This window comes from Saccostrea cucullata, unplaced genomic scaffold (genome assembly GCF_032062105.1).
Source record: "Saccostrea cucullata isolate Sc308-1 unplaced genomic scaffold, CSIRO_AGI_Scuc_v1 ctg7481, whole genome shotgun sequence".
Lineage (NCBI taxonomy): Eukaryota > Metazoa > Mollusca > Bivalvia > Ostreida > Ostreidae > Saccostrea > Saccostrea cuccullata.
This window is the reverse complement of record NW_026927609.1, coordinates 1-19,581: the sequence shown is the minus strand read 5'-3', so window position 1 is coordinate 19,581 and position 19,581 is coordinate 1. Positions and strand designations below refer to the sequence as shown.

Genomic DNA, 19,581 nt, shown 5'->3' with positions numbered 1-19,581 from the left:
CAATTTTTACTTGACCATAACTTTTGAACTGTTGATTCTAGATAATTTCTGCTTCATATTTGCATATTTTGCAACATAATCTTCCTTTTTATACCAACAACATTAGTTATTTGACCTTGACACCTTAAGGATTGCCTTTGTTTTTAGAAAATAAAATTTTAAACGTTGAAATAACTTTACATGCACCGTAAGGGCTAGAACTTTCATAATTCAAATATGTTATCCTTGTCACAAGACCTTTCATTGGACTTCAACAACTTTGCCCCGTTGACATTGACCTTAGAGTTTGACCTCCTTTTTGAAAACTTTAACCTCGACCATAACTTTTGGACGGCTGGTGTAAGGACTTTCAACTTCACAACTTCACTCTATTCCTTGTGACAAGACCTTCCACTGAACTTAAAAAAAACTTTGATCTTTTGACTTTGAACTTTGGTTTTGACCTCCTTTTTAAAAACTGTAACTTTGGTAATTACTTTTGAACGGTTAGGGCTAGGATGTTCATACTTGTCATTCGTAATTTGTATTACAAAGCCTTTCTTTAGAAACCACCAATGATATCCCTTTCACCTTAACTCCTGAGTTTAACCAACCTTTCAAAATCTTTATCTTTGGCCATGACGTTTGAAAAGACTGTGCTTAAATTTTTATATTTCTCTTTTGTATTTCTAGTGAGAAAGTTTTAGATTAATAGAATTTTTTATATAATTTCAGCAGCCTTATTACGTTCCAGGCCACGAACACTAAGGAATGCTGCAAACAGTGTAAAATACGATAGTGTTCCAAATGCCAGGAGGAAAAAAAGTTCTCTTGAAAGACATGTTAAGATGACTTGTGTCAACAGGGTAAAGAAAGATATGTTACGGACTTCCACACTGAAAACAAAATATAAGACATTTACGAAAGGGTGTAAAGTACGTCAGTGTTCTGAATGTCAGGGAGACACGGAATTTTACTGCAACACATGTAAACATGGCCTTTGTTTACAATGCAAAGAAAAACATGCTTTTGATTTTGATACTTTCTACCATGATGTCGTGTTCTACCGTGAGATATTCAAAAACGTAACAAAATACGATACCTGCTTGAGACATCCAAAGAAAATTTGCAAAAAGTTCTGTTATTCATGTGAACTTCCAGTTTGTCCAAAATGTACAGACCATAATGAACACGATGTACTGGACATTTTAACAGCAAAAGCAATAAGATGGCATGAGTACAGTGACATCATTTACGACATTAAAAATGATTTTTTCTGTGAAAGTTTATCTGTTTTGGTAGGAATCAAAACTGATATGATAACTTGTAAAACAGAAATTTCCAGATGCCATTCAGAGATGTCATTAAAAGCCCAGAAACTTAAGCACCTCCTTAAAACTGTGATTTGTGATGTTAGAAAAAGACGCAAAATTTCTGCAAACTTAGAGGACATTGAAAATAAATCTGAACAATCAGCAAATAGACCGGTGAAATTTCTTTCCCTATGGAGAGACCTTGTCCTTAAAAAAGAAAATCCGTTTTATCTCCCCTTTTTCCGGTTTTTACTCTCTACCGAGGCAGAAAATAGGAAGGCAGTGTTTAAGGTTCTAGGAAAAATTAACATTATAGAGAAAGGAAAAAGACAAGCAAGACATAAAAGTGGACTGAAACTCATGGATGTACCCGCCTTACAGCGATATTTCTATGTGAGATGTATAAAACATGTTACACACATTTCTTGTGTGTCACCGAGAAAAATATGTATCAGTGGCCATGACAAATGCATCTTGACAAATTCCAAAGGTAAAAGATTACATCAAGTGACAGATATGCCAAAATCTCATTGGAGATATGGAGTACACACAACGGACCTTCAGCAAAATCTTATTTACATAGACAAAGATTATAATGTTAACAAGCTTTCTAAGAATTACTTGGAAACGTCAACGCTGATAAACAGAACTGAAACGGGACAATGGAGACCAAACTGTGTTTACTGTTCACCTATTAATGGAGATTTTCTGGTCGGCATGGTCAAAGGAAATTCAGGCATAGTGAAACGTTACAATAGCACAGGACAAGAAATAAAGGGGCCGTTTCTCTTATTAGGATTGTATAAATATCCTACCTATATAACAGAGAACTGTAATCAAGATGTAGTGGTGTCTGAATTAAATAATTATTTTAACATTGAAGGTGCTGTAGTGGTGACAAAACTTGACAGAAACCATCGCTTCTCATACAAGGGCCCTCCATCTGGTTTAAGTCTATGTCCACAAGGAATCTGTACTGACGCGCTTTCACACATTCTGGTTTGTGATTTGCACAGTAGCACAGTACAGATGATTGACAAGGAAGGCCACTTCCTTTCACTGATACTGACACAACAGAGAGGAATAAACGGCCTAAGTTATGATAAAACGACACATTTACTTTGGATTGGATTTCAGGGGGGCAACAAAATATGTGTATACAAATATTTAACCAAATATGACCATTTGGCAGGTATTTTTAAAAGTATATTCGTCATAAAAAAAAATTATCATATAAATTATCCCGTTTTAAGCTCACCTGAGCCGAAGTGAGCTTTTCTGATCAAATTTTGTCCGGCGTCCGTCTGTCCGTCTGTCTGTCTGTTGTCTGTCTGTCTGTCTGTCCAGCTATCCGTCTGTCTGTAAAATTTTCACATTTTCGACTTCTTCTCAAGAACTGCTGGGCCAACTTCAACCGAACTTGCCACAAAGCATCATTGGGTGAAGAGTATTCAAGTTTGTTCAAATGAAGGGCCACGCCCGCACTCAAGGGGAGATAATTGGGAATTAATGAAAATTTGGTGGTATTTTTTAAAAAAAATCTTCTTCTCAAGAACCACTGTGCAAGGAAAGATAAAACTTTTGGAAAAACATCCTCAGGAAGTGTAGATTCAAATTTGTTCAAATCATGACCCCCGGGGGTAGGGCGGGGCCACAATGGCCGACCGAATTTTTACATAGAAATATATAGGAATTTTTTTTTTTTTTAAACTTCTTCTCAAGAATAACTAGTCCATAATTGATCATATTTATATGGAAGCATCCTCGTGTAGTGTACATTCAAATTTGTCCAAATCATGACCCCTGGAGAAAGGGCGGGGCCACAATGGCCGACCAAAGTTTTACATAGAACAATTTAGGAAAATTCTTTAAAAATGTTATTCTTAAGAACCACTGTGCCAGGAAAGATGAAACTTATGAGGAAACATCCTCAAGTAGGGTAGATTCAAATTTGTTCAAATCATGACCCCCGGAGGTAGGGAGGGGCAACAATGGCTGACCAAAATTTTACATAGAAATATATGGCAAAAATTCTTTAAAAATCATCTTATCAAGAATAGGAAAGCCATGATTGGTTATGGGACAACTTTAAGATATAAACTATTCAATAAATCAATTTATACTTGTCCCTAGAAACAGTGCTCAGGTGAGCGATGTGGCCCATGGGCCATTTGTTTTTCTAATCTAATTTTATCTATTACTCTCATGCAAAAATACAAACATAAAATATGGAAATAACAAACAGTAATCTACCTCAGAAAGTCCACTAAATTAATACAAATTATAAGCGGAACAAAATCGGACCTCCAAAACATAAGAAATGGGATCAGATGCCATTGAGGAGTAAGCATTAACCGTCGACCGCCATGTGCTCCTTGTCATGCACTTCTTCATTATATGCCTTGTAGAACATGAGCCCTGATACAGACCTCGTCCTCAAATTTTTAGAAATCATGACACAAATAGCATCAAATCACCGTTTTGATCTCGTACCTTTTATCAGTCTTCTGGGCTTGGCCGAAACGAACCACTCAAGCTTATACCAGGGCCGGGATTAAAACAAAATTACGATATACACGATTTCCGTATTTTATGTTTGTATTTTTGCATGAGACTAATAGATAAAATCACAGTTTATTCTTTCTCGAATTTTATAAAGCAGAATTTCATAACCACAAAATATATCAAGCTCATACATAGCCTTCCCAATCTTTTGCATCTACATGTTTTTAATAAAACAAAATTTATCCGTAATTACTCGAAAATAAAATTCATTGGAATAAACAATTACTATCTATACATAATTCCCTAGCTAGTATTCAATACAATGGTTGTTTCTCCACGGTTTTTATTTTTTATATTTTTAAGGTGATTATGGTACAGGCAGAGATAATGTTGCTGCTGCTGCTTCAACTTATGGAGATGAAAACGATGAGAAGGATGATGATTCTGATGACGATGCTGCTGCTGATACTGCTAATGAAGATGCTGGTCCTGATTCTTATGCTGATGATGCTCATGATAATGATGAGGATGCTGATAGTGAAAGTGATGAGGATGCTGATAGTGAAAGTAATGACGATGCTGCTGATGTTGATATTAATGATTCCGTTGCTGCTGATGATCCTCTAGCTGGTCATGTCCTCTTTGATTGTGCTGATTTAATTGCTGATGATCCTCTAGCTGGTCATGTCCTCATTGATTGTGCTGATTTAATTGCTGATATCGATGTGACTGATAAGGGTGCTGATGTAGTGATTGTAAACAATAACAATGTGATAACGCTGAGAATTATTCTTTTCTTATCCTTTTTTCTTCTCATTTCTCATCTATATTTTTTCATACTAAACCCAGAAGAATTTTAGGGGACAACTACAATGGCTTGAACTTTGGTGATCGGGGGGGGGGACACTCCTATTGTACACCAACTAGCACTTCAAATTAATGTGGAGGTTGTTTCATAGTATTTATTAATATCGGCTGATCATCAATTAATTATAAACTGATGCATCAGCCGATCTGACGAGCTTGGGCGCACCTCCTTCCTTACTTGTTATATATACCTATGTTGAATTACAAAGATTGAATGTGTTATGTTTTCCTAGCCAAAATATAAGACTGAGTCTGATCAACATATGGATCAAAGTATTAATTCAAGCTGATTTAAATCCTTTTCTAGACATTTACAATCAATTTATGTAGTTGAAAATATTAGCATCCACAAGTCATTTTACGTTATTTATTACGCTATGTGACAGTATACAAACCTACGAGTTTTAAAAAGCGTATTTAACACATTTCCGTGTCTCTAACTTCAAAAAATCTAATTGAGCTGAAAAGATAAATTGTTAAACAATCTAAAAATTATAATTTTATAATTTTTTTATCTCTGTATTCTGTTTTAATTCCTATTAAATGTTCAAGCATGTTCTGAAATAAAACGTCACGATTTTAGCGCGTCGTAAAAACCGCATTCTTTTATCCCGCTGTTTATAGGACAACAGAGGATATATTCAGATTTCTTTGTTCAATGGTAGATACAGCTGATTATTCTGAATATAATGATACCAAACACGACTAGCCAGATTCGTATATTTGCTATGAATATGGATAGTCAAATGTAGGCATTTTTTCAGAGAGTTTTTTCACTCGTTTGACGAACCGGTTGCATATGTGTTACAATAATAGATCGAAAGATAATCTTCTCCTCTTTAAGAAACTGTGTAGATTTATTTTTCTTACATCGGCGCTAAGAAGCGATCTTTCAAATAACAACACAACATATAGCCAGGGTGAATGATATTTGACGTCATTTTCACGCCTTCCACGATTCCTGGAAATAGTTTTGTAATGGAGTTTGTTTACTGTAACTATAGAAATATTCAGAGGGGGATAACTCTAGGTGTCTTTTTTATGGGGTACCCGAAGGGGTAATTTTAAATATAATAATTTTTTATCTAAGAAAAATACTAATTAAACATGTCAAAAAAATAATAAAACAAGGAACGATGATTAGGACTGAAAAAGAAAACTTCTATAAAGTAAAATTGACGTTATAATTTTGAAGCAATAAAAAATTATAATCATGAGTGAGAAATAAAATAAAAATGTAAGAAAATAAGTATCGAGTGTAAAGTAAAAATACAATATCCTTCTCATTTTTTAAATTAAAAGAAATGTAAATAAATTCAATTGAGTTCATGAATAAATTAGTTTATTGTATTGATATGCTAAATTCCAGAAGATCGTGTTTACAAAATTCATGTCACAGAAAATTTTGTACTTTTGGTACGTGGGATATCTTTTTTTATAACGTTCATTCAGCTTGTCTCACATGATTTTTTTTATCCATTGATATACAGTTTATATCCATACATTGGCATTTTATTGAAACTTAATATATATGCTTTTATTATTTTTATATACAACACAAATGTAAAAATAGTATTTGCCATCTGCTCATTTTTTTCAAAGGACAATAAGGCCTACAAATATTCAAGATTTGTTTTCCATGGATGTAGATCATATGCATTTAATCTAATATGTTGTGTAGATTTTATTATTTTACTTAGATTATATTTGACTGGAAAATACTATTTCTGAAATTTCTAAGTATTCTTGATTACAACACTAACAATAAATGACATGCATGTTAGGGCATAAACGTCGGAAGCAAATTGAAAGTGGGGTGGTTGATTGAAAGTGGGGGGGGGGGGGGGGGTTAAACCAAAAAAAAAGGTAAACCACAATTTTCGATGCCTAAAAAATAGCTACCTTTGAAAAAAAAAAGGGGGAGGTAAGACCCCTTTACCCCCTCCCCCGGTTTCGACGCCTATGTAGAATATGAACATATGGATGGGTAGACGGATGAATAGTAAAAATCAAATAGGCAAAATAATATTACTGATGCATCAAAGAGGTCTAAAATTTAAACAAGAAATTAAAATTGTGGTCCCCCAGCTGCATTTCATTTCTGGTATTTTTCACTGAGAGCATCTCGGGCGGCTCATACATCCCACCTCGGAGGTTTGAATGGTGCCTAGCGGAGTCAGCCGAGGATTGCCGATTGGAAATTTTTCGATATTTCAACTTTTCATGGCCGACATGTTTTAGATTTCATTTCTGACATTTTAAAAATTTTCATTTCTGTCCTTTTCAGATTTAACTTTTTGGTTATTAAAACAGGATTGAAGAATTCACTAATGAAAAATTTCATTTACGTGATGAAAAAAAATTTAAAGTGTCTTAGACATTGACATCTAATTTAGTGAACATACATAGGGATGAAAGTGCTGCATGTACCGATGTACTACCGGTATACATGTACGTGTATATACAAAATCTTTAATTTGTTTTACCGACTGTTTGTCTCTATGTGGGTAATATTACATTATATATGGCATATTGTTCCAAATATGAACGCCCTATAATATGTCCTTCAAAAGTTATAACTAAAGTGAATTTTTTGAAAATTAGGTCAAACATATAGGTCCAGAACAAGGGGGTCAGAAATCATATCAATGAACATGTTAAATATGAAAGCATTATCTCTTCTCAATCAGAAGTTATACGGGTAAAATTGCATTTTTGAAAAGTATGTCAAACGTCAAGGTTCAAGGTCACAAGGTCAAAATCCATAGTGTATTTAGAAATGATAATATACATATGAAATGTGAAAGCTCTATACAGTGTATTTCCATCGTCACAAACCACGACTAAAATGTACAATCCTATCACATACTAGTAAGCGGACGCCAAACCGTGGCTTGTGACTTTGTTTCTTTTCTCATTCAAAAGTTATGACTAAGGTTCAAGTTTTTGAAAAGTATTTCGAACTTCAAGATCAAGGCCATGAGATAAAAAATTATTAGGGGCTGCCAGGAGGCGGCCGGTTACTCGATATGAAAGTTTGAAGTCGCCGTGCGTTTCTGCGGACTTAGAACAATTTAAATAAAAATATTTAATATTTATATTATATAGAATATCAAAAAAGCTATTTTAAATGTTTAACAAAAAGCACAATAATCATAAAATCAAACAATGGGTGTAAATGTTTCATCCAATCCTGATTGACAAACTATTACATGACAGAGACTTGAAAGAGAAGAAATGTAGTGGTGGATCTAGGGGGAGTTTTGGGAGGGGGTGTTAACATTCTCTAAGAGAGAGCGAGGAGCCCCACATATTTTATATTTGTTGTGAAAACTACTTTAACATTAAACTTCTTCCAGAGTTCGTTTACAAGTACCAAACTGAGTGCAGATACCCAGAAGTCTATGGACAGTTTGCTTATACAGATACAGTTTATTGTATATGCATTATGCATGAAGAAAATCGGCAATGTCGCATGCACATGTTTTAGGTCACGAGGATATTTTAATATATTTTCTTTATATAAATGTAAGAAATTTTAAAAACAGATCACACAAAATTCAGTTTCTTATTACTATTATAATATCAAAAGAACAATTAATTGGGTTTGCGGCCGATTTTTGACGCTTGCGACAATATATAGGTTTCTTGTAGTGTATTTAGAAAGGTCTTGTCACACATGAATAATATAAAATTCTATTTCTTCTCTGTTCTAATTCTAAAGAAATGACCAAACTTTGAATTTTTGTGACATACGAACAGATTTACGGTCTGACTGACAAACAGTCAGACGAATAAGATTGTTAAGTCGAGGCTTAGTTTTTTGACATGTCAAAAAACTGAGCTGCGATCTATTTTTCAGGAAGACCATTCTTCGACTTTGAGCGACCACATAAGACCGAGGCGTGACCACTTCGCGGTCAACCTTCGACTTCGTGCGATCTTCAGCGATCAAGCCACGCTCTTAGATCGCAACTCAGTCTTCCGGGAAGAATTTTTGGTGAAATGGCCCTATCTTAACCTCGATCGCTTTCGCAAAAGCGGGGCAAATCAAATGTTTTACACCAGAGAGAGAGAGAGAGAGAGAGAGAGAGAGAGAGAGAGCTTTAATAATTCACAAAAAATTCGGACAACCTCTTTAACACACATTAGGAAACATCTACATGATTAACTAAATGTCGCTCAAATGAATTTTAAATTAAATTTCCCCTCCTTTTTCTTTTCAGAATTTATCATATGCTGCTGTCATATCTATGACTTATATTCTTCTAGTTTTTTTAGTTACTCAGAATATCAGTCTCCACTTACATATCGAAATAATTTAAGATTTACACACGCTCCTAGTTAATACTAGTTCATTACCAATTCTCCGCATCATATCAATTAAATGTATTCCTATGAAGAATTTAAAATACAATTTTTTGTTTTTAATAATTTATAACAAAAATTCATGATTTTTAGTTTCCTTATATAATAAGTGGATATCACTCCAACTCTCTATAAATCCCCTGTGCGGATCCAGGAATTAAAGTTAGAGGGGGCGCCCATAATCGGCAGAGGTCTGGTTTAAGCTGAATTCTAGAGATTTTGAGGTTAACCGAGTAGACATTTTTACATTTTCTCCATGAAACTATGATTTATGCTAACTTTGACAATTTTAGGGGGCGGATGCGACCCCCTTTAATCCGCCACTGGATTTTGTAATTGCAAACATTGTGTCCAACACAAAGATTAATTTTACAAAAGGATAAATACAGTCTCTAAATTTCTAGTAATTAATGAAAAAAACCCAGTGACCTTGACTGTGACCTGTATGTTAAAAATAGTTTTTTCGTTTTTAGTTAACCTTTGCAATAACTTTTGAACCACAAGAAATAGAGACTTCATTTTCTGTATCCATATTTTACTAATCATGTTCTCTCAAATGACACCAAGGTCAATTGCCTTGAAACCTTGACTGTGACATATGTGCCAAAAAGTTTTTTTTTTATATTTTGTCGTTTCCTGGCGCATAGTGTTTCACAAACAAATCTTGTTTTAAATTAATTTGTGATCATTTTTATTGATTGGATTTGTTGACGTCTTTTTATAAGCATAACGTCAACACAACGTTGCGTGTCCCATGTGTCCCAATTAATTATACTGGAAGAAGAATATCACTTTCTGATGATTTAAGTCAATCTAGGTGTTTGATGCAATTGAACTTTAATAACTCTGATTCTGGGCAAAGGAAATAAGAAGAGAGAGATTATATTTTAAATAATATTACCTTAAGTTTTGACCTCAATGCTACTAGGTATTTTCTTCAGAAAAGTGGTCACACACTAGAACAATACCTTTACATTTCGCAATCTATTTTTAGTAACAATGCTTGACCAGAAAATTTCGAAATTATATTTTTCGTAAACAATTTTTTATAAGCTTTAATTTGATATATAACACAAGTGGTATATACTAAATTTAAAATTTGACTTGTGGTTGCTAAAAATATAACTATAATTGATGTGAGTTTTGCACACTGTCTAAATGTTACATTTAGCAAATACGATATAATTGTCATTCCAACACATATTCAAGAGATATACAACTAATTTGATCTATTTGAAAGAGTAACTGGAAACAGTTAAAGAAGTAGAGAAAATGGACGGATTTTTAAGCCTGATTTTGATTCTGTGACTGCCACACTCTATGCTGGAATTACCTCTTTCACATTCAAGGTTCATCGGCAAACGCCTGGCTTGCCAAATTCATTCACGACATCAAGTGCAGGGACGTTAACAAAATAATTATTGTGCTGGGATAATTATCACCAAAAATGAAATCAATTCCATTTAAAAGTGCTTCTCATGGGTCGAACAGACAATCAAGTGATATACATAATTGTACACAGTGTGCCAGTACAATTTAATCTTTACAACTGACAATCCGTAATTTTAGCTAAACAATTAAAAGACGTAGTAATTATGTCAAAAAGAAGACGATCACAACAAACCATTACAGATTAACATAAAGCATGGTTGTGGAAAAATAAGATGGTTTGAAACTGCACCAAAAAATCCCATATCTAGGCACACACCGTGCAACATTCTTTATCAGAAAAAAAAGCAAAATAAACAGCCGATTCTGGTAAAAACTCCTAACTACACAACCACCCTATACACTGTATGTACACCTGTAAGATCTGTGATTGAAGAAAAAAGAAAAATATGGAAATGTCAACTTATAAATGGCAATTCAATCCTACAACGGGTCAGAACCAGAGGACTACAAAAGGATATCGTGTAAGAGCAAAGAGAGGGGCAAAGTTTCCCATATCAAAGATGAGCTTTTCAAATAAATGTAGCGGAATACATGTACTCCTACATCATTATCCAAGCAGGGCGAAATGTTGCCTTATTTTATAGAGACATGGACGTCATTGAAAATTATGCGGAGGAAATCATCTTCAACATCAAACAACATTCTCCGGGAACCAAAGTATATTTTCCCTAAGTATTACCAAGACGGGATGTTGATGAATCGCATTTGAATACCACTCCTAAATATATATGATAGTGTTAAAATGTAGATGTCGTACTTCATATAAACTCATAATTGATATTTTATTATGGTATCGTTGGCTCAATTCTTTTAATTAATTCTTTCATTATGCATGTGCTTCATTTATTGTAAATAAATATATTTTCTAACAATGCAAACAGTACGTATATTTAAAAAGAATTGCACTGGCTTAGAGTAAAAGACCCCTTTTATTTTGACCTTCAAAACTAAGATGCCCATTACCCGTTGATTCAAAGTTAATGTTCCTAAAGATGAAAATATCTTGAATATTTCACGTTGTTTCAACGTTAAATCAACAAACATTCAACGTTGCATTTTAAAACATTGTTCAATTAAATAAAATAATAGAGGAATACTCAACATTTAAATATGTTGAATCTTCAACGTTGTTTAAACGTGGAAATATCAACAAACAACAAACGTTGAAAATATTTTGCAGTTTAAACGTTGTTTCAACGTTCATACATTGACAATCATTCAATGTTGAAAGTATGTTGCAGCTTTTACGTTGTTCCAACGTTGCAATATCGACGAATATTTTACGTTGAAAATATGTTGCATCAAAAAAAGGTTGAGGATTCAACGTTGAAACATAGTTTCTCAACGTTGCAACTTATATTCCACCTCCTTTTAACGTTGAAACAACGTTGCATGACCAGGAGTCAAGTCAGTAGAGTATGCTAGGACGTTAACGGTGTTGGAAGCATGGGATAAATTATGTTTAGCGAACTTTGCTAACGTTTTCAGTGAAGAAATAGAGCTGGTTTCATAGCACCTAACGGATTACACTGTTTGTGACATGCTGACGGTTCGCTTGTCGAGAAATTTAAATACTATGTCACATTCTCGCCACAACAAAGAAAGTAACCGAGATCGCTTCTCTCCCACGCTAAAGTCGGTCAGCTGTTATACACATCGCTTATCCCCCCCTTTTTTCAATTTGCTTCCGACGCCTATGAAGTGAAAGACTTGAGAACTAAGAATACATGGATTTTTTTTTTATACATGTATGTCCCAAACAACCGTATTATATCAGTATATTATGTACTTTAATTATCCATATGTGTATAAACGAACATTTCTGTCAAGAATAGAGGTATTCAAAATTGTCATTAATTATGTCAAAATACTAAATTAGAACATGTACATATTCTTGTTTAGAGAAAATATACACTGAATATATGTATTCTCTCTCTCTCTCTCTCTCTCTCTCTCTCTCTCTCTCTCACAATTTTGAGGGCTGCGTACGCAGAGATTAATATGCGATTCAATTTATTTTTTTCCGATCTATTGTGCCATGTTTTATCTAATACGACGTTTGGAGGAAATGGTTTCCAAAATATTTATCACCGATTCATACTTGAAATGGAATATTTGTATTGTACTAACGCAATCGAACTACAATGAAAATGAATGAACATACAATGTGTGAGTAAAGGGGTGCGTACGTAGGAGAGAGGCTAGTGAAATTCGTTTCAGATTTTTTTCATATCTTCATGTAAGTCAGGGACGGATAACTTTTCTGTGCATCTGAAAAAAGTTTGACAAGCCAAAGATAAAGGGAAACTACATTTTGGGTGGGTTGGGGGGTAAGAAGTACTATCAAAGGACATTCATTTTTTTGCTGGTCGAGGATAAATTTATTTTCCGAGAACAGCTTATTTATTTTCAAAATCTGCCATCTGCCATTATTATAACTTAAAAATAAATTGAACTTCAATCGATAAATTTTTTAGGTAAATGCACACGTCTCCCCGGCCTTAAAATTCCCTATTTACCATTTCTCTCAAATATACGCTTAGAGAGAGTCTCTTCATTTTCAACAGTATATACTACAATCTCAAAATGCATAACTATGAGTAACTAATTAATCCAATTAATGAATCATGCCCTACTTGATTTTTATACATGTACGCAAATATGAACAAGAGGCCCATGGGCCCAGTTGTTCTTCCCATTGTGGCCTCGCCCAATCTCCGTGGGTCATGAATTGAACAATCTAGAATCTACACTACCCCAGTGGTTCTTTAGAAGAACATTTTTTTTAAAGACCCCACCCTATTTTTGTCTTTTCTTAATTATCTCCCCTTGTGGGAAGACCTGGCCCTTCATTTTAAAAATTATAATTTCCCTTAACCAAAGGATCCCTTGTACCAAGTTTGGTTAAAATTAACCCAGTGGTTCTTGAGAAGAAGTAGAAAATGTGAAAAGTTTACGGACGGACAGACGGACAGCTAGACAGACAGACGGACGGACGGACGGACGACGACAAAATGTGATCAGAAAAGCTCACTTGGGCCGTCGTATTTTTATCGGAAATCTAAGGCGACCGCTTTTTTGAAACATTTTGTTTTTATATATTACTTTTTATTACTTTGAATTTGACTCCACATCATTTCCCTCACCTACTCCAAAGGGTACTCAAGATTTGAACACATTTAAATCTTTAATACATGTGGATGCTTACATGTCAACAGGACATAGTTTTTCTGTTATTGAGATTTTTCCCTTTATTTTCCTACGTAAAACTTTGATCCACCATTTAGACCCTTCCCTGACCTTGGAGGTTATGATTTGAACAAATTTAATTCCACACTACCTGGGGATGCTTCAATATACATATCACTAAGCATGGCTTTGCCATTCTTTAGAAAAATATTTTTTAAAGTTTATTTTAATGTAAAACCTGGTGCCCCATTGTGGCCCAACCATATCCCTGGGGATTATGATTTGAACAAGCTAGAATCTACAGTATCTGAGGATGCTTCCATAAAATATCACTTATCATGGCTTTGCAGTACTTGAGAAGATTTTTTTTAAAGATATCACTATATATTCCTATGTAAAACTTTGATGAGCTATTGTGGCCCCACCCTACCCCTTGGGGTCATGTTTTTTGAACAAACTTGAATGTACACTACCTGAGGATGATTCAACACGAGTCTCCACTTGAACAAACTTTATTGTACACTATCTGAGGGTGATTTAACATGAGTTTCATCTTTCTTGTCCTATTTGATCTTGAGAAGAAGATTTTTAAAGATTTTTCCTGTATATTCCTATGTAAATCTTTGATCGGCCATTGTGGTCCCACCCTACCCCTCGGGGGTCATGATTTGAATAAATGTGATCGTACACTATCTGAGGATGATTCAACATGAGTTTCATCTTTCCTGTCTCAATTGATGTTTAGAAGAAGATTTTTAAATATTTTCTATATATTCCCATGTAAAACTCTGATCGGCATTTTTAGCCCCACCATTGACCCAGGGGTTATTATTTAAACAAATCTAAATCTACATACTTGAGGATGATTCCACATGATTTTCATCTTTCCTGGTCCAGTGGATCTTAAAAAAAAGATTTAAATACCATCAATTTTGCACTAATTCATAATTATCTCCCCTTGGAAGAAGGCTTGGCCCTTCATTTGAACAGTGGGTCTTGAGAAGAAGATGAGAATGTGAAAAGTTTACAACGACGACAACGCCAAAGACAACAGACAACGGACAAATTTTGATCAGAAAACCTCTCTTGAGCCTTCGGCTCAGGTGAGCTAAAAAGCGTAAACTGCTACAAACGAAGGTTATACAAGTATAACGTGGGCTGCTTTTTGATTCTTTACTTATCATTCAAATTTCAATCATAAAGTATAGAAAAAAGACAATTTTTCCCTTTAAAACGCCTTCAAATTTTCATATTTACAACGTAACGTACGTCAAGCGGATTGATATAATTTTGATGCAATTTTTGTCAAATCAAATGACGCGTTACAAACAAAATTAAATTATAGCTGTGAGCCTATGTTTTATCGAATTCTTTAAATTATATTGAAATGAAGGCCATTACTATGGATACAGGTAAGTTATAAATGTTTAATGTAAATATTTGTAGAGAAGAGCATTATTCCCTTGTCTAGGAATTCAGATTAAAATTTCGATTAATAATCATTTATAGAGTTTACAATATATTGTACAGAAAATGACAAGTGCCCTAAGGACTGGAATAAATATGGAAACAATTGTTACAAGCGTTTATATTCTTCACTTGGATGGACCAATTCGCAGGTAAAATATTATTCCTAATATATTATCATTTCACGCATTTTGAGAAGCAGCCTTTTCTAATTTTCTCTTTGATATATCATTTTAATTTTGTTTCAATCTCGAAATTAAAAAAACAACAAAGATTAACTTTGATTATAACTTACCTTGCTAAGAGGTCAAAGAGTACAGGAATATTGATTTTATTTTCTTTATTTAACTGGGAAGATTTTTTTTAAACTGTTGAACTTTCAACAATACACATATGCCTATTACAATTTCTTTAGAAAGCGTGTGGCAAATTGGGTGCAACATTGGCTCAGATAAATAGCGAGGATGAAAACGTGTGGCTTTCAAAGACATTTAGTGGTAATTATTAGTTTTAGAGCCAAAACTTTCAAGAAATACGTTTGGAGACATGGGAAAGTTGACAATAAAATAGTTGGGACACTGTTTAATATATAAAAACGCTCTTAAAGATTTGCAAAATATCTTATCATAAATAAAGCATAAACAATGTAGTTTCCTCCTTATTTCCATAGGATTGGACGCTTGGATCGATGCTACAGATTTCCCAAATGAAGGGGAATGGAGATGGTACTCAACCGAAAAATTGGTCAAATACACTGCTTGGAACGATAAAGAACCGAATAACGCAGGGCGGAGAGAGCATTGTGCACACGTCTTCCTGTTCAAAAGGAAAGCTTTGTGGAATGACGATATTTGTACAGACAGGCGACAGGCTCTGTGCATGAAAAAAGCAGCATGACAGAATTAAGGTAAGCAGATGAGAAATGATGATTTTTCGATACAATTACTTATTGTTGAAGTTTATTCTATATAGATCGACAAATACATGAATGTCATTATGATCGCATCAAATTAAAATCATTAATCGAAATAAATTAAGTCGATTTTATTTGATAGTATTTGTAATTCAAATTCAAATTACATTCAATTTTAATCACAAAATAAATACATTAATACATGAATACACATTCTGAATCAAACTGTAAATGTCTTTGTAAGCATTTTAGTGATAAAGTTCATGTTTTCTATCTTTTTTTCAGGATATACAAAGAAATGATATTATAAGACCATTGTCGTGTATTGCTAAAAATAAATAAAATGAAATTACTATTTGTACTTTCTTTTTTGTTAGATTTGAAATGAGCTCATTTAATCCAAGAAAAAAAAATGGCTTAAAAAATCATTAATTTAATAAGTAAATTCATTATATTTGAAATGAAGTTGTACTGAATATATAAATTCTCCCTAAGAATGTCACAGAAGTTTTTCATAAAGTTATAAACATTTTTGAAGATTTCAATTGAACATAACATATGTAGAGAATCTCAAATATGAAGGACATCTTAGGATTTCTCAGTATTTTAGAAGTTAAAAGTGTCAATTAAAACAAAAGTTATTTAAACAATAAAAATGTAGACATAAATAGGTCTTTACACTTTAATCAGGTGCAACCCAGCAGAAAGCATCCCCCTGTCGACCAAACACATCGATTGTATGCTCATGTTCATAGAAAATTCGATATTAAATAAGGGTCAAGGAATGATTATGAATAATGTTAGTCAATCTAATATGACAAAACATGGTTTTGCTGTTCTTAAACCTTCTATTTTATTAAGTAGATTCAATTCTAGTCGACATTTAGTCGAAAGTCATCTTACATGGTAGGCATTATTCAGATTTAGATTTTTGTATGTTTCACTCATAAAAATTTGAGTTCAATTTTTTATATAGTACCATCGAAATAAAAGCAAATGAAATAGAAATATGCGTAAATTATTCCGAATTTTATTCGTGCGCCGAATCGTCCAAGTATTATTAATATGAACGATATATATTTCAGAATTCATAATTTTAAAGAACATTGAATATATATTAGCTCTATGCAAAATTTTGTTGTACTGATTGCATGTTAATAAAGTTAATAACGTTGTCTACGACTTTTAGGGACAACCCTCGTATATCTAAGAAAGAGTGAACTCCCCAAATGGAATAGGAATCAAATGTATTATCTATAAATTACAGCTATTACGATTTAGAACAACAAAATTGACTTGAATGAATTCATCTTTAAATATCTACAAAAACTCTGCATGTGTATTTGAAAAAAAACGCACAGCTACAATGTAATAATTTTATAGAATTACATGATTTCTAATTTGCTTTCTAAGATATATTTCAAAGCTAGTGATTTTTATTGCTACCACATTTTTTTTAGAATAAACGATATGGGTAGTATTATTTTATGTGGTAATTTATTTAGTTTAACATGTTCAAGAAAGTAATACTTTCTTAAGAGAGACCGTCAGGAAAATTGTACAGGGCGTGTTACCAATGTTAATCCCGTTAGTATTATTCAAACAAATTCCCAGTTATTCCTAGGCCTAGATAAATTTACATAAGAATAGGAGCCGGCAAAACTAAAAAAAAAAAAAACATCAATTTAAGAAAATTGAAGGTGCTCATGACTTCAGACTTTGATTGTTATTTATGACAAAAAATGTAAATAGCTACATAAGTAAAATATAAATACTGATAGTAAACTGTGGTTAGGCAATCTTTAAAACATTGTCCTCTTCCGACTGACAAAATCCATCCCGCACTGAAAGAAATACCTAGTTGATTTAACTAGTGTTCCTAGTAAAGTGCTCTTCGTGATTAGTGATCACTCTGTATACTGGCTAAGGTAGTAAAAAGTGGAGTGGTGGTCATATAGATACTAAGATACCTAGTGAAAGTTACTTATAAATTCTAAGATTTACTAATGTTATCTTAGTAAATCTACCCATTTTCCAGTAAAACTATTTTTGAGGTAGTGATTGTATGGACAGTAAATTTACTAGTCTTCCCGGTGACTTTCACTAGTTTATTTTTTTTCAGTGCGTCGCAAAACCTTCTTGATCTCCGGGAATGAATGTTTTTTTTTTTCTAATTTTTCATTTATTAATATCTTTTTGGTTTCTTTTCTTAAGCTCTTTTAAACAAACAAAATTCTAGCTACACATGTACCTGCCAATTTTTTGTCCTGAGTCGGGAGAGGACACGCAAACATTTTTGAAATAATAGCATCCTTAGTCTATTCTATAGGTTCTAATTTTTTTCTTTAAGGTAACGTTTCCCATAGACACTTCATTTTACAATCACACAAGTTGTTTTGTGTCACTTATAATGTTTGTATCACTTAAGACTCTGTAAGCATTTCGCTAATGATACCCCTGCCTCCAATATGATTATAATGGGAAAATTGCATGTATTACTCATACATGTAAATAACTCGGACGGGCAAAGGGAAGTAACTCTACAATAAATTTAAGACAAAATACGAATATAATGGCAGTGTCCATCTTTTGCTATGGAAAACCCAAATTATTTGTCGGATCAAAAAGCAAAATAAGATGTGCACAATGGCAATATGTAGTAAAGATTCTGTGAATGTTTCACCAAATTTCATTCAGTGGTATGAGAGGAGTTGCAGATAATAAATTACCCCAAAAGCGTAACACACGGACGGACGGGAAGTAGCTAGACGGACGGACATTGCGATTACATGTGTTTTATAACCTCCCTCTTGAAAAGCGAGATGTTTAATAATTAGACATCAGAGACATGAAGATTCATGAGAGATGAAATACAAAAGATGTCTAAAACAATTTATTTCATGTTTCATGTTTATGTTGTTCTGAATGCCTTATGGGATATAGAGACCCACTTAATTTATAACATAAACCGTGTCTTGAGTAATACAGCTTATTGTCTTTGACGTGGGGCTTGGACTGTAGTAAATTTTGAATACTAGCATTTAAAATCAACTTTAAAATATTTTTGAGCGTTTTGGAGCCACCTCAGCCCTAGAAACATTTTCTTTTTTTTTTTTTACTTTTTTTTTAAACTTAAACATACATTTTAAACAGAAAAGTAATGAATAAGCAAAAGTGAAAATAAAAAAAGCTTTTTCCAGAAAGTGTATGTACTGGAAAGTGAACATCAAAAACATTTTTGTGAGATCCATTTTTTTTACTTCTATTTAACTTAAACATACATTTAAAACAGAAAAATAATGAATAAGCATAAGTTAGAATTAAAAAAAACCTTTTTTCCAGAAAATGTATGCATTGCATGGAAAGGAATTGTTAAAAACATTTTTGTAAGATCCACCATTTTTCTCAACATAGTGTATTATTTTGGGAATATCCTGATATACAGTGTCAAGTTCCTTTCCAAAACTAATAATTTTGTATATCGCAGGACGAAAATGAATACAGGAATATATGATGAAAATAACACAA

At 33.3% G+C, this 19,581-nt stretch overlaps 1 protein-coding gene and 1 long non-coding RNA gene across 2 annotated transcripts; both read left to right on the top strand.

Annotated features, from left to right (window-relative positions):
* Nucleotides 1-827: 827 nt before the first annotated feature.
* LOC134274975 (uncharacterized) lies at nt 828-4,954 on the top strand. Its single transcript, XM_062757222.1, has 3 exons — nt 828-2,484; nt 4,161-4,552; nt 4,898-4,954. Exons 1-3 carry the CDS (start codon nt 828-830, stop codon nt 4,952-4,954), a joined length of 2,106 nt encoding a protein of 701 aa, XP_062613206.1.
* A 10,257-nt stretch (nt 4,955-15,211) lies between these two features.
* LOC134274974 (uncharacterized) lies at nt 15,212-16,041 on the top strand. The gene is made up of 3 exons (XR_009993742.1): nt 15,212-15,292; nt 15,556-15,637; nt 15,811-16,041. It is a non-coding gene; the product is annotated as an uncharacterized LOC134274974 (long non-coding RNA).
* Nucleotides 16,042-19,581: the final 3,540 nt, after the last annotated feature.